Source organism: Leptidea sinapis, chromosome 5, assembly GCF_905404315.1.
Source record: "Leptidea sinapis chromosome 5, ilLepSina1.1, whole genome shotgun sequence".
Lineage (NCBI taxonomy): Eukaryota > Metazoa > Arthropoda > Insecta > Lepidoptera > Pieridae > Leptidea > Leptidea sinapis.
Window position 1 is genome coordinate 11,795,272 of NC_066269.1, and position 17,180 is coordinate 11,812,451.

The 17,180-nt window shown below is 34.1% G+C and overlaps 1 protein-coding gene across 1 annotated transcript in view; it reads left to right on the plus strand.

Moving 5' to 3' along the window:
- LOC126964467 (uncharacterized) overlaps positions 1–17,180 on the plus strand; it is a 103,556-nt gene that overhangs the window by 47,247 nt on the left and 39,129 nt on the right. Inside the window, exons 2-4 of the mRNA XM_050807589.1 lie at positions 7,018–7,105; positions 8,664–8,957; positions 10,232–10,380. Of these exons, the coding sequence (XP_050663546.1) occupies positions 7,018–7,105; positions 8,664–8,957; positions 10,232–10,380 (531 nt within the window). The remainder of the gene's footprint in view (positions 1–7,017; positions 7,106–8,663; positions 8,958–10,231; positions 10,381–17,180) is intronic.

Here is a 17,180-nt window from a genome sequence, read left to right on the forward strand (position 1 = left end):
TAACAGACATACAAATCGACTTTCACAATAGTCATTGTAGTTTGAATTTTCATTTGAACGCAGAATCGAATCCGCACCCCAACGACGAGTGCAGTGCGTTTAGTTTCAGCTCAGTCAGCCATTCACCCCAATCCTTTCACTTACATTCTTCACTCATGCTGCAGTCATAGAAACAATAACGGCAAACAATCAAGCGGCTATGTACAACTTATGTTCCTAAAGTGAAAACTTTTTTAGGGTCTTGTTGGGTGGGCACTTTTAGTGTGGCGAAAAGAGCTGCGCCACCGTCACGCCATGTCACGTGAGCCCGATATTGCTTGAGTGCTATACGTTTCTGCGTATTGAGCAACGGGTTGTGGTAACATTACATATGTCATGCTGGGGGCTATTTAATCGAGTATATGATATAGTAACTGAGCTATTCTTTTAACAAATCAGAAGATGAGATCAGAAAAGATGTGGAAGATCTAAGTGTAGTTAATAACATTTAAAACTAATAAAATATGATTTATATTAAACTCGAAGTGATCACTTATTGTGAACTTGTTTATGTATTTGCTTTTAAAGGGAAACAAACAGTACAGTAAATAATTACACAAAAAAACATATAGAAGTAGTTCTAAAACCAACCAAGTTACCACAGATATCCAATACATAATTTCAGCTTAACACCACGTTATGATAATATTATATAAAATTTTTGAGTATTAAATTACCTGAATGGTACTTGCTGTTAAAATGCAGTTAAAAGTAATAAGTAATATACATATAAGATAGCTTTATGTGTAATTACTCGTCAGATAGCTTTTTGTGTAATTTACATGACTCCACCAGTTTTATCGTTCTATGCTGAACGGCTTTTTGGATTAATGCAGCTCTATATAAGAATGTAATCAAACTTGTGAGCATTGTATACTTTAGAGGTTTTTTATTTGAGCAGCATTAATTGTACTTTACTGAATGACGTTATCAGTGATTATAATATTATTCCTGAAATAGGTCGCTCCTAAATTGATTTTATACATACAAATAATTTAAAACAAAATAATAATATTTTTAACAAATATGGGAAAATTCTTAACTAATTTGCCAACTTGCACAGTCAGGCAATCACACTATGCCTTAAGCACAGTTGATGTCTTGCATCCTCCCCTGGAAATTTATATATTATAAATGCGTGAAAATAAATTACATTTTAATGAAGATAACCCCCAACTCAATTTTCGAATGGCAAAATATACTATACGCTCAAAATTAGCACAGATTGACTAGGAAGATATGATGAGTAAACATGACAACGTTAATGTTATGGTTAATTTATTTTTCGCCAATATTCAACAAATAATACGAGAAACTGTTCCTTTAAAAATTAATCTAATCATAGATATCCGTCTTGGTACGACCGTTCATTAATTGATTGTTTAAAAGATAAAAAAAATTAAGATTGCATTTCAAACATTACAGAAACCACCAAGATCATATTGAATTAAAGTTGATAAGTTCACGTTGTACCCGTCTGGCTTCTGCTTGCTATAACCGATATATTTTAGTCAATTTACAAAACGAATTTAGGCATAACCCAAAGTATTTTAGGAGTTACATTAAATCGAAACGTGGTGGTACTAGTGTGTATCCGGCTCTTATGACTGATGGTGAGACAATAACTTCAGATGGCCCCCAAATCTGTGAGCTTTTTTCTTCATATTTTGGCTCTATTTATACAAATAATAGTGGAGAATCTTACAATAACTGTCTAAACTCTGAATATTTCTATAATGTCAGGAATAATAGTCCGTTATTAGTACCGCCACAGATTGATGGTAATATTATGATTTAAAAAAAAACTGCAATCACTGGATAGAAATAAAGGCTGGGCCAGATGGAATTCCTTCAATTAATGTGGTTGAATGGTGCTAAGCAGTTGGCAGTACCCCTCTTATTTATCTACAATAAATCTCTTAGTACGGGATGCTTTCCGTTATATTGAAAAACAGCCATGGTGGTCCCCATACATAAGTCAGGCCCTCAGAAATCAATTCAAAACTATAGACCAATCTCCATTTTTTCACATTTGCCAAAATTTTAGAATCCTTAATTTGTCCTTTCCTACAAAATCACTTCAAATTGTTCTTACATGAAGTCCAACATGCTTTGTACCTTCAAGATCAACAACAACCAATCTCGTAGATTTTTGTGAAACTATAACCATGCACAGAAACAGGTTGACGTTGTTTATACTGACCCGAGTAAGGCTTCTGACCGAGTGTGTTTTCAAATTCAAATTCAAAATCATAAGTAATGGTTAAGCTCATATTTGTCTAGTCGCTACTTTTTTGTGGTGGTGAATGGTTTCAAGTCCTCTGCTCAATTTATTACATCTGGCGTACCGCAGGGCTCTCATTTAGGGCCCCTTCCTTTAATTTTTTTTATTAACAATATCGTCACTTCCATAAAATCATCAAAACTTTATCTCTGTGCCGATGACTTGAAAATATTAAAAGAAATTAATTCAATCAAAGACTGTACCAGACTTCAATAAGATCTCGAGAGCATTTTTTTTTACGGTGCCATTATAATGGTATGGTATTAAATTCAGATAATTGCCATTTTATTACTTTTTCACGTAAAAGCAGTAACGTAGCGTACAATCATGGCATTAATGGTACTTCTATTCATAAGTTAAATCAACTCAAAGATCTGGGTATTATTTTTGATGCTAAGGTAACTTTCGTTCCCCATATAGAGTATGTTATCTCTCGGGCATCTAAAATGTTAGGATTTTTGATTAGAAACGTAAAAGTATTTCGTAACAATTATTTAAAAATTTCACTTTACAACTCATTGGTACGGAGCATATTGACATGGATCGGTAGTTTGGAGACCTCACTATGCGACACACGTGTTAAGAATAAAGCGAATTCAAAAAAGATTTATTTGGCATTTGGTTTATTCGAACGGACTCTCAAGAAAAAGTCTGTCTTCGTATGCTAATACACTCGTATTTTTCAAAATGATTTCCTTAGAAGACATGCGAACTCTAATCGATCTAATCTTTATATTAAAACTATTAAATGACAAGATTGACTGCCCTTAGCTTCTCAATAAAATTAATTTTCATGTCCCTAGTAGGTATCCCCGGAAGCAAATTGTTCCGCTAGTTCCACCGGTTTGAAGATGTATGTTTGCAGCGAACTCTCCTATTCATAGGCTGTGCAAGATGGTAAACTGTGATAAATAAATATATAAAAAAATGTGATATTAATTTCACGTCTTATGTCCATACAGTACGTAAATTATTTGTATGTAAGTTTCGTGAATAAAATTTTGACATAATATTTATATTTTTTAGTCTTATACAATAATAATGAAATACCAAATAATTTAACCATTATTACTTGTTAGCATATAAGTTTTTTGTTTTTTTCTCTTAAACTAATACTTACTTTGTGAAAATTATTAAAGCTGTGGTAGATACCTGTAATTTTTTGTTACATTAAGTACATTATAGTATGTAGTCTGTATTATAAATATTTAATGCATCAATGTAAACAAATGTAAGTATTTCTAAATAAATAAACCTATAGCAGAACTACCTACTATAACTAAAGTTGTACAATATTTTTATAACTATTATCATATTTAAGGTGACAGATATCCAATTCACAATATTTAAAATTAAATTTACTCAGATACTTCACACTTGTTGAAAATATTGTGAAAAGTTATGTATGTTTCAATAATCCTGATTAATTAAAATGATCTAGTCACTTGGCAGTATGCCATACACTGTATGCTGCACCGCAACATTTTCATAGCTGATCGCGTATGACGCAACATATTACAGTGATCGTTATGTCCGTGAGATATTAGACGTCGTTCCAGTGCTACCTGCCGTTGATTATATATACAAAAATTGCGCGATTCACGGAGTTTCTGGTGAATATTTTTATATTTATTTTTATTGATATACTAGCTTTAACCCGCGACTTCGTCCGCGTGGGATACTTACTGTGGACAGCATTTTTTATTTGTTAAGATACTTTGCGGATCCTCTTTAGTGTTAATTCCGCCAATATTTGAATTTATTGGCGGAATTAACACTAAAGAGGACTCAAATCATTTATATAATTATGGATTTCCGCAAAGTAACGCCTGCTTCAAGAAATACACACACAAACTGCTCTTTACGCTGCCGGCGCGGCGCCTTTCTACGATACAGTATTTAATAATATAATAGTAATTCCCTGGGAACTTTAATCTCCTATTTCATCCCCATGTAGGTCTTCAAAAATGCTGAGCATGCATGAAATACTTCTTATCAAGTGGCTTAATACGAAGATTCTTGGTTTTATTAACCGACTTCAAAAAAGGAGGAGGTTCTCAATTCGTCGGTATTTTTTTTTTATATTTTGTTTGTTACCTCAAAACTTTCGACTGGGTGAACCGATTTTGATAATTCTTTTTTTTATTTGAAAGCTTGTGCTTCCCGTGTGATCCAGATCTGACAATGGCATTCATGAGAAAAACATTAAAGTCTTAAATTTGCTATACATACGTATAGCAAAGTGGATGATAAATTTACTATCTTGGATGACACCGATTCCAAAAATAACAATAATCGTAACTAGAATTAGATTAATTAATTAGATTGTTTTTAGGGATACGCAATTATTTTTTAGTGCACATTATATCTATCGTTTTGGAATAGTGATTTTGAATTCGGTTGTTTTTTTGTTAAAAAATTTTTTACCATCTCTGAAAATGATCAATAAAATCATTGACTTAATTGCTATAATAATCGTCTAAAGACATCAAGTGAATTCGCTGTGACATTGTAAAAAATAACCGTTACCTTGCATGTTACGAAATAAATTTTGTGTTGGAAATGTTTATAGTTTAAATGTTCATATACATGGTTTTAGATTTCAACTTTGCCTTCGATGATTTCAAAAGCCATGATGATATCTATAACTTTTTTAACGTCCTGTATCCAAAGGCTAACGGAAACCGTTTTACTGCGACACTCCTGGTTATCTGATCATATACTTAGTCTGGCCATAAATACTGTTACAATTAAAAATAAACAAAATATTACATTTGAAATCGGAATCTGTCATTTTTATATGATTGTTCATTGAGTTTTCTCATTTTGGCGCTAATACATTGTACAATATTTTGCGATATTAAAATGGAGTGAGGTGATAAAGAGACTATAAGAGACGTACTGGCCATTTCTTAACTGATAATTTAAAAAAGAATAGGGTGGTAGAATCGAAACAACTACTGAAGCCGCACGCAAAGGGAGGTCATGGAAAATTTTTGTTTACGGATGAAAAAATTTAGCATCATTTTAACAATCATAAGGAAGCTTCCCAATTAGCTGACAGAGTGCAACGTGGGCACTATCCGACTTCAGTGATGGTTTCGTGGGATTTTAGCTATGAAGGAGTGACTGAGCCATACTTTTGTGAAAAAGGTATCAAAACATCAGCACAAGTGTATCAAGATAACATTGGTCCGGTCCTTACAGCAAGACTCGGCGCCAGGTCATAAAGCTCGGTCTTCGCAGTTTTGGTTGGAAACGAACGTTCCGGACTTCATCACAGCTGAGACTGGCCGTCGTCTAGTCCCGATCTTAATCCTTGGATTATGATTTGTGGTCAGTTTAAGGGAGTATGGCTTGCTCTAAACGCAATGATAATTTGGAGTCCCTAAAACGATCCGTACGATTGGCAGTGAAGAATTTTCCCATGGAAAGAGTGCGTGCTTCTATTGGTATCTGGCCTCAACATTTAAAGGGCTGTACAGCAGCAAATTGTTTTATATTTATTTAATAAACTAACATACTGTAAAAGTAACAAATTTTATTTGCAATAGAAAAATTTTAGTTTTCATTGTTTCAGTATTTATGGCAGGTATATGGCTATATCTCTTTGGCGACGTAAAATTAGCGAAATTGAAAAAAAAAACACTGAAATTTGTTGCTTTTTTGTTGCTAATTAGTTGCTAAAAATTTTTTTTTGCCCTCCCCCCTCCCTATTTTGGTAATGTGGGAAATGCCTACTATTTGGTTCTGGCACTCGACGGCCGCTGCCGCGGCACGCTACACTCGGCTCGTGCGTTGTTTTAACTGTTCTAACATAACCTAACCTAACCAATTTTAATGAATTGTAGTTGATAGAGCTTTGGTCCACGATTATAGTGCTATCACTCTTATTACAACGTAATACACAGTTTTCAAGAAAAACCAAAATAAAAAACGACCCTCCCCGCCTCTACCAGTTTTTATTTTATTGCTGACTCTCCCTGCTAAAACAAGCTGCACTGTGAGGAGCAACAAATTTTCACTATAGTTTTTCCGCGGAAAAATTCGTTAGTTAAGCAAGCGTGGCCGGTTTTTTTGTAAACCGATCTCCAACTTCTATTGACTTCCGCTTTTTATTTTGTTGCTGACTCTTTCTGCTAAAGCAAGCTGCAGTATGAACAGCAACAAATTTTCATCATAGTTTTTCCACGGAAAAATCGTTAGTTAAGCTAGCGTGGCCGATTATTTTGTTTTTGGCATAATTAAAAAAAAAATTTTCTTCTTAGCATCTTTCAGCAACAAATTGACCAACAACAAACAAAGTTAGCGTTATTGCCGATTTTTTGCGATCGGTTAGGGCAAAAAAAAAATTTTGTAGCAACTAATTAGCAACAAAAAAGCAACAAATTTCGGTGTTTTTATTTTTTCAATTTCGCAAAATTTACGTCGCCATTTTTTTCGACCTGGAATATTTGCATTTTGCGCTAGCCATCACAACGAGTTATATATTCCATTTGGCGATAACTGCTATATTAACAACTATAAATGCCCTGCGGATGATATTATTGATCCTGGAATTATGGTGTGATATATGCACGCCGCATCAGCACTATTGATAAATGTAGTAAAAACTTGCTTTGCTTAAATAGTCCAATACCTACTTTTGAAATTTTTAGTGGGGAAAGGTGAAGTGACGTGTGATGTTGTTCCAGGTCCCGGGCTGATAGACGAGCTGGAGGCGTTCATGGGCCCTGCCAGCGAGGGTTGTTACCTGCAGCCCATCGATGTTCGTCGGGTTGGGTAACTATCACCTGTTCTTATACGTTATTCTTAAAGATTGTTAGACGAGACTTCATATTTTTGTCATGGATAAGGAGCACATAGTCTACTACTATCCTTTGATTTAATTGGAAAAAAAATAAAAAAGGAAGAATATATTTATTGACAAAATGGATACATAAAAATTCAAATAAGGAGCGATTAAAACACTTTTTAAAGAACTAAAAACGCTGTTAATTGCAACTGTGTTTTACATAAGATTTTGGGTAACCATGCGAACCTCCAACACGCGTATTAATCCCTTAAAGAGTTTTATTTAAATGGATAAGGAGGCCAACCTGGCGTACTAGTCACTTGATGATAAACTACACTGCAAGTCTTCAAGATTACGACCTTTCTTGAAGGTGCCCATGTCGTATTGACTTGGGCACCTCCCAAGGAAGACTATCCCATACTCGTCGCCGCATAAGATCTTTTAACCAATTTGGACAGATCAAACGCCAAGGGCAATTCTTTGTCAGCCAATTATCATTTAGCGACCTGTTCGCCCATATCTAACTTTTCTTCAGTAACTTTTCTGAAGACAACATTGTTCTCATAACAGATAAACTAATATGCGATACTTGATAAGACTTACTCAACGCAGAGAAGCGTGGTAAAATACAAAAGAAGTCTGTACCCAATTTTTTGGGGTGGGCCGTGGGGACCATGTCATCATCAGCCGGAAGACGTCAAAGGATTTCCACGACGATCGGTCCTGCGCTGCCCTCATCCAACGTATTCCGGCGATATTGACTAGGTTGTCGGGCCATTTGGGGGGGGGGGGGGGGGGGGGCTTCCAACACTGCGTCTACGTGTGTGTTAGGTGCGTGATCGCCATTCGAGTTTCGCAATCATTTGGGCTATGTCGGTAATATATGCCTTTGAAAAAAATGCGTTTTTGGGTTTCATAGGCACCAAAAAGTCACCAAAAAAACGACTCCAGTAGAGGGAATTGGTAATTGAAATCCAATAGGAGCTCCTATTTCCGGTATAAGAATTAAGCGTCAATTTGTTGATTACTCTTGGGCCAAACTTTAAATAAACTAAATCAATGGCATCTTCATAGATGGCAGAAGGGATATTTCCTTTTAAGCATTCCAAGAAACCCTATTTATAGGCTATGAGTGCAAACCTCTGAGAACCGTTTCCCTGCAAAGGTAAAAAAGCAATATTCATTTTTAAAATACGAATAGTATTTCATCATAATACTCTATGTTGTCTATTGAAATTAGTCAATCATCAGATAACAGTTTACTGGTGGAAAGTTCCTCTGCAAAGGATGAAGAGCTTACTGGGTAACAAAAAGACGAGTGTTTTCTGCCGTCAGTGAAACGTGTGCAAGCATTATTTGCATGTCGATTTGAAAAGTGCCGCAGCTATTAGAATAACTGATGAGAACACCTTATGCCTCAAATTGACAAGCGCAATTGCAATGACGCTCAGAATTTTAGGTTCTTCAAGAATCCGGAGCGGCACCGCAGAACGTATAAATTCCTGATTAAAAATAAATTCATCATGAATTCATGACCTATTTCAGGGGCCATCAACTCCCAGAAAGTCCACCAGACTCCAGCTCAGAGAACCCTTACAGTCCAGAGACCCAGGTGTCCCACACCCTCGCGGTCTCGCAGACAATCCTGGGCGCAGACTACATGCTCGTCCCGGAGCACATCAACCTGCACGAGGTCTTGCAACATAACGGGGAGTATATTTACGAGGAGATCAAGGATAACCTGGAGCCAGAGGCGCTGAGAACCCCGAGCGATGTGCTGGTGTTGCCAGATGAGATCATTCGGAACAGGGATGTGGGGATGCCAGACTACCAAAATAGGTATGTCATTTCAATTCTTATGATATGCTGTCACTTCACTTGGAGTTTAGTTTTTAATTCATCTATTATCGTAGTACAAATACAACGTCAGCTGATCAGAGATTACTTATTCGTCGATGATTCGAGCTGCCTTGTTTGTTAATATGACTGTGAATACCGATTAGAAATAGCATGAATATATCTAGCCATTCTGTATGTTTGGGTATATCTTTATTAAATATATTTGGATTACTTACTTCTCTGCTAATTGCCGTCGCGGTTGCCAATAGTATCGCTTTACGTTTATGTTCTGACTGATGGCTGCCAGTTTCTCACTTTACAAATCCAATTTTAACACTTAAAAGGCTATCAATCAAAATAAAAACATTATAGATATTGATTACGTAACCGATCTGTTTACAGCTGTTTAAACAAACCACATTTTTTTCGTGTTCATCATATTGTCTTTTTAACCAACGGTTTACTAACCGAGCGTTTTGAATGAGTTACAATTAATGACCGAATGGTGTAACATTACTGTGTAAAGATAGCACTATATTCAGTTATAATTGCATTTAACCAAATGACATCCAAAAATGGAAGGGTAAAGAAATAATGCTGTTAAATGTAAGGCTCAAGTAGCAACTTTCTTTCTGTCAAAGTAATTGTTATTGTTGCTAAAGAAACAAGTAAACAACCATTCTAATGCTTTTTCATCATATTCCTCGAAGTAAATCGAATAAACGAGAAGTGCGCATTGTTGTTTCAATATTTAAAAAAAAACATCTACTCGTAATACATTTTCATGTTCAAAAATATAACAAATTCAAAGCGACTTGCATTTTTATTTTGAAAAACACTTGTGTCATGTCATGTCATAGAGCAAAACAATGGTTAACCTACCTGTGCTACTTCGTTTAAGTTAATCAATCGGTTAAAGTACCTAATCAATGGTTAGTGAATTATGAACATTAAAATATTAATAAACGGCCGGTTAAACCTTAAACAGTCGTTCATTATTTAAACGTCTGTTGGTGAAATCGGCTTTAAGAAGTTTAGTTCAAACGGGCACACGAATAATAGGGGTAGACAAATTATAGAACAGGAGTAGTAGTAGAACTCATCGTATTTTTAAATCCAAGAAACATTGTAGCAGTCGGGACCCATTCTATTCTACTATACTCCAACGTTCTTAATCCAGCTGGCGTAACGGAGGTTAACGCTTTGCCAATCTTTTATCTACATCGCTCATCAGTATCGGTATGTTTATTCAACTCTCCAGTTAATATCATCAGGTACATGAGGGTGGACATGCCGGAGCAAGGTCTGATGACTCCGCAGCTGGTCGGTGCGGACGTGGGCTCGGTATATACCAACTTGCCGGAGCCTGGCTCCAAGAAGAGGAAGCTGTCGCAGGATGTCAACCAGGTCAAATGTGAACCAGGTAATTTATATACAAAACCATCTGGACAGACATCGTTTTATCAAAAACTAATAGTAAAAATTTAATTAATACAATGTAATTTCCCAGTGATCCCGTTATTTAAACATTAAACTACAATAACATGCAAAAATAAGTTTCGTACACTTCAATACTTTATTAACTTGACGATACTCATTCTAATGCTTTCCCGGCCGGTACCGCCGCAACCTCATAATGCGTCCCTGCATTTTAAATCTGTAATATCTTCGAAAATATTCATTTAAATTACATACTGTTAAGGTACAAATTCATCTATATTCAATGCACAATGTATTAAATGTACTTAATTTGATAAGGATTAATGCTGTACTCACTTAAATCACTTAGTTAATAAGCCATTATTTCTTGTGAAAATTTAAGGACGAAAAAGAGGTTATCCCTAAGAGACAGAGTTACATTGCGGACTTTTTATATAGACTTTTTTAAAGTATACAATATTGTAGTACATTATTTTGATCTGTCTCGTAGGGTTCAGCTAGCGTTTGCAATGTAAGCGCAAAAAAATGTGTTTATTGATGACGTCATATTAGAAACCTCTAAAATTATCAGTGTTTCTCTACTATATTATACATATAAACCTTATTCTTGAATCACTCTATCTATCAAAAGAAACCGCATCAAATTCTATTCATCTATTTTAAACAATCTCATTTATTAAGTGCAAGTATTAAATCCTAATAATACTAATATTATGAACGCGAAAGTAACAATGTTTGGATGTATTTTTGTTAATCTTCCACGCAGAAACTACTGAATGGTTTTTAATAAAAATTTCCAATAATGCATCACACTGTTTCTTGATTTCTCCTTACTCATAATTTTTGTAACACAAAGCATGCTGTGATTACCTTTAATTGTAGGAAAAAATAGATTTTATAATTAATGCAATGTAAACATTAACACTGTGACTACTGTTTCATATGTTGGCGATCCATTAAATAAATTAACACATATAATCTAAAGTATAACGATAAGTGTCAAGTTAGCAGGTAATAAATCTGCAATCTGTAAGCTATTCTGGCTATTTTAACAGTTACGAAAATGACCAACCGAGTGCGCGATACTATGGTGCGGTCCGGTGGCGGGCGGGATTACTGAATAGATTTCATTCAAATTTGCAATATGAACAAGCAATTGGGACAACATAATATAGGCTATATAAGATCACTCTACATGCAGGCATATATATAAGTTGTGTAAAATAAGTCAGTAATATAAAATTAATAATATAGTAGTAGGGATTCGCCGGTTCTGGCTCACAGTAGTAGGGATTCGCCGGTTCTGGCTCCTCGATTCTGGCTCACTTGCTCGTGATGCCTACTAAAAAAAAAAAAAAGAAGTTTGGTGTCAAACTGGGGGTTTTGATGTATTTCCGAGCGATTGCGCTGATCCGTTTTTCGATATCTCTTATAGTTTCAAAGTTAGCATTTTAAATTAAACAGATCCATAATCATTAATAATCACTGGTCATTTAGCTAATGATTGGTGAGCGACTCAATGTCTAAATTTCCATGAACGTGATACAGGTAATTTACTAATTACCTCTATCACATTCGTTACTACGATTAAAAAGACAGTTTCTGTATTTATTATTTATTTTTAAAACATGATTTAAATAAAGTATATAATAAAACATCATTGCAGATTGTATCATTTTCAAAATATTTGATGAAATCATTCAAACTCTTCTTATTAAACTTAAAGTATAGATACATTATACAGTACTCGCCACACACTGCGGTATATTCATTCTGTACTCTTGCAGTATTGTAGTTATACATTCTGCAATTCCTTTGTAAAAACATCAGCTGGAATCCCTGAGGTGGACGACCATATGAATCGAAGTATTGTCCAATACCCTGCTCATCAATGTGTATTGCAACCCAGTGAGTGCCTGGCTTATTATCACTATCTAAATTGCTGACAATATAACAGGGCGTTACAACATATATCGGCAATCGGTTTGCCGCGTAAACATTATTTTTAATACTGGGATCGATTTTGTTCAAATAATTCTGTATCTCGATTGTATTCATATTAGTTGAGAACAGGGTCTTGTCAGTTGCGAGGATTGAATAGTTATGTGGATCATAATAACATAAGCACTCAATAAATAAGGCTTTAATGTATCTTATTCATGTATTTAAAACTTATATGGTTACAATAAAACAAAATATCATTACAAGCGATTCAAATATAAATCTATGAACATTTGATGAAATTATATTTTCATCAATTTTATTATAATATAAAAGCTGATTGAAAACGAACTTTGTACCTACATACTTACGTAGTCATTAGTACAATCTGGAAATGTTGACTCCATTAAACTATCAATAATTGAACTTATCATTTAAGTGCCATTATGTTTCACCATAATAAAACAAAATATCATTTTATATACATATTTTTATTATATAAATTTATAAGGTAATCTAGTATTTAATCAACATAAAAAATACACAAGGATACAAACGATTCAAACATTAATTATTATATTCTAACTGCTGTAATCTACAGAAATATTACGATTTTTATCAATTTCAATAACATTATCGAATTCCGCATAAACAATACAGTTAATTGTTTGTGTAAGAGCTGATTCAAAACGAACTTCTAATCTTACACTACCATGTTTTATAAGATTCCAATGACTTGAAGAATTTGCTGATAAATCGGGTGTTAAGTCGAAGGCTAGCAAGCAAAACCCTTTGGCATATTGCTCTCTTGATACTCCATTGCCTTCATTTAGGAAATGTATACCTGTTCCTGAGAATAACGTATGATAGACCGTAGTAAAAATATTATTGTCAAACGATGGCTGTAAGGCTTTTGAAGGTATCTGTTGTCCATCTATGTATAAACAAAATGTATTAATATCATAATTTTCGAAATTGAATGGGTTTTTTGTGAGACTACCATTAAAGGATGCATTATTTACAAAACCGACTATACACCTTTTGGGTATTTGACCAAGGAATATGTTATCAAGGGTTTTCCCCTGAATGCCTGATGGTATAGTTAAAACTTTGACTTCTGCTCGCGTGATTGGATATTTTGCTGTGGTAGATGATAAAACTTTTTGATGTGCAAGTAGCACAGTTGGGTTGATTCGTGCTCTTCGAATAATAAGAGTTGCATCTGTAATAGACACTTTAAATTTATGGTCAGTTGATGAAGCCATGAGATTGAAATTTTCTCTAGAACGAACTAACTTTACGCACATGTCAACGCCATTAATCAAAAATTTTTCTTGGTTGAATAAATCTCCATGTAAATGTCCTATCATTTCTATTTCTTTGCTTTCACTAGCCAATTCTTGTCTTCTAATAAATCCTTTATTTTGTTCATCAGTTGCATCCATTTTTCCAGCTGTATCTTCATACCATAGACCACAAGTGAGATGAGATTCTTTTGCAGCAGGTGCATAATTCAATAGAGTTTCAATATAAGCTCGATATGCATATGTATTATTCGGTGGCGATACAAGTTTTTGATTTAAATATACATCAAGTTGACTGAAAAGTGTATGTAACCAATTATTAACTGGGGCCACAACTGTCGGTACTGTCAGTTTTGTATAATCTTGATTCAAAACTTTAGCTTTTATATGGAGTAAAGTATGGGATAAATCCACATAGTCATCACCTGCCCCAGGTACTTGAAATTCTATTGGTCCATCATCAGCAAGTGATGAAATGGGCTTATAATGAATCCATAGTCCACTTTCAATGCTAGTTTGAGTTGATGGTAATGCAAATAAATCCAATTCGGACTTAATGCATTCACAAGACTGACTATGTAAAAATGACATATTTAATCAGTAAATATATCTTTGATTTGTTTTTGATTCAATTTTAATTTCTTAATAGCTTTCGCTTTCGCAGTCAATGATGGAATGATCGCAGAACGACGTTTTCGTTTTGTTATATACCCAGATCCAAACATGTTGATATTATCTATTTTAGCATCAGCTTTTCGTTTCAAATTTGAGCTGACTTCTTTTAGACGAGTTTTTATTGAATCTTCCATGGGGCGTGCATTAACCATATCTGATAATATACCTACACCGGTACTTAATGCTTCTTTACCAATAGTTCGAACACCACTAGACAGTAGTGGTAAAATAGATCTAAACAGCCCCCCAAGAAAACTTCCGATTCCATGACCTCTTTGATACGGTGCTCCTTTATAAATAACTCCGATACCCGATCCGGCCTGGTGAGTATAATAGTGTTCATATGGACATGAAATATTATCACGTTTGCCGTACATTATAATTTTTGAAAGTGGAGTTTAATGCACACTGTTCCAAATTGGAATGGTATCTTTTGACCGGTGCTTGTTCTTATATCTATTTCAATTGTATCAAATTCTCTACGCATCACAGGTAGGTAATGGGGAGGAGAGAAAACGTGCATTTTGTACGCTCCATATATGTATTTTGAGGGATCCAATGGTATTATTCGTAAAAGGGGTGTCATAACATCTCCAACGATTTGAGGCTCCACTATGTCACAATAAACAAATAATTGAGACGGTAAACCCAAATGCAAATTAGCTGGACACTTTCCAAAATTTTTTTCAACGAGGTTCCTGTTTGGTTCGAACCCTAGTTGAAGACATAATTTAGGTGATAGAGTTACAGATTTTATGGATTCATCCGTTATCGTAGCAACTACAATCCTTGAAACCTCATCGCATTTAAATTTAATTTTTTCTCGAGTGTTATTCAGTGCCATCAAAATATGATTTATGTTATCGTAATTTGTGGCTGGAATATGTGTCTTGTAATAAACATATGACGGTTTACTTTCATCGGGTACTTTCATCAACTTTGTTATATAAATAATGTTTTCATGTTCTTGAACGGTGAACATAGTGCATGGGTACTGAAATTCTACTACTCCAACCCTCCATTCACCTTCTAGTATTGTTGGTTTTGGCAGTTTCGTAGAAAATAATGTTGTTGTATTATCAGGAAAATAATCCATAGAACTATTGCTTAGTAAAGTTAAATAAAAACTATCTTTATTCATATTTTTTTCAAAGTAGAAGCTAATATCCAGCTATTAAATTTATTTGGATAACCTCTCCACTTCACCAACAATTCTTTTCTGTTACCGGTATATCGAGAGCGTATTATTTTATCTATTTTGTATTTAGTAGTGGGGTCGAATATGATTTTTTGTAACTCTTTTTCATAAAAAGTACCAACTATCTCTTCGCCTTCTAAATCCTTTAAAGTAAATACTACAAACGGAGATCGGTGTATTATGGTAGATACGATGAATATTTCGTCACTCCAATTTGATTCATATCCTTTTTGGAAAATATGTTTATGTTTTGTTATTCTAACATAATCTCCAACGTGAATTCTTGGATTCACCATACTAATTGATGTTTTTATCTTACTTTCTCTATCATATAAATTTTGCCATACACTCATTATATTTGTATTATTAACATCACATGGACACATTTTTATACTAGAATGAAAACTATGATTATATGAATGCACTAGATCTTGTAAAACATCAATGTATTTATGAGTATTTTTGTGTGTAAAATAGCGCCACATTTTCGTTTTAAGAGTTCTCTGAAATCTTTCGACAATACTTGCTTTAATATCTGGATTATTGGTTGTATAATAATTTATGTTTTTTAATTTAAAATATTTTTGTACATATTTGGAAACAAATTCAGTTCCTTTGTCAGACTGTATATGTGTAGGTGTAGTATTAGCTTCAGCAAAAATACTTTCAAAGCATTCCTTAACTGTTTCAGAGTTTTTCTTTTTCATTGCTCGAACATACGCATATTTACTAAAGACATCAATAACACAAAGTATGTATTTGAAACCATCATTATATTCAGAATAAGATCTCATATCACTTAAATCGGCCTGCCATAACTCATTAATATTAGACAAAATATATCTGTTACGAGAAAATTTTCTTTGAACAGGTTTATGTAAAGTATATGTTTCTTGTGATTGTAACCACTTTAAGACACTATTTCTGTCCATTTTACCCTTCATTGCTTTTGACAATTTATCAATAGTGCTGTAGCCAGCAGGATGTGATGCATCATAATAAATTTTATTTATTTCTAATATGGGGTCCATTTTTCCCAGTCCGATCTTTTTTTTAGTTTCCCTGTGTACTTATTACTTGTTGGTGTAGAAAATTCCTCGTCAGGTACTGATTTAGATTCAACCTCTTTTAATTGCAAATGGTTTATAAAATCCACTCGCTTTGGGTTCCCGATATAAGTGAGTGGTACTTTTATTTCCTTTAAAGTTGTTGCGAATTTTTCCCAACCTATAGGTTCACTTTTCTGAAGAGCTCTCAAGGTATCACTCACCAAGTCCACAATATTACTCCCAGGTATTTTTTCATTATCTATAATCACGGTACCAGATTCATCCCAGCTTATTTTATTTTTATTCAAGGAAATCAAATTTAGTAAAAGTTCACCTTTTTTAGCATATGTTTTCGGTATTAGTTTCAGTATTTCAGAGCTCGTGTATATTTCCCCAATATTTTTGTTAACCTCCACTGATGTTTGAGAAGGAACTACATTTATTTTATTCACATCATGATTTATATAATCAGTATCGATTTCATTATGACCTTGATTAAAACCAATATATGAATCATTATCATTTATAAGTGGTATGTGGTATGGTTGTCGATCCTCTTTGACGAAGTTTAGATATCTTTGAAGGGTTTGCAAATATAAAATACATTTCTTTCGAT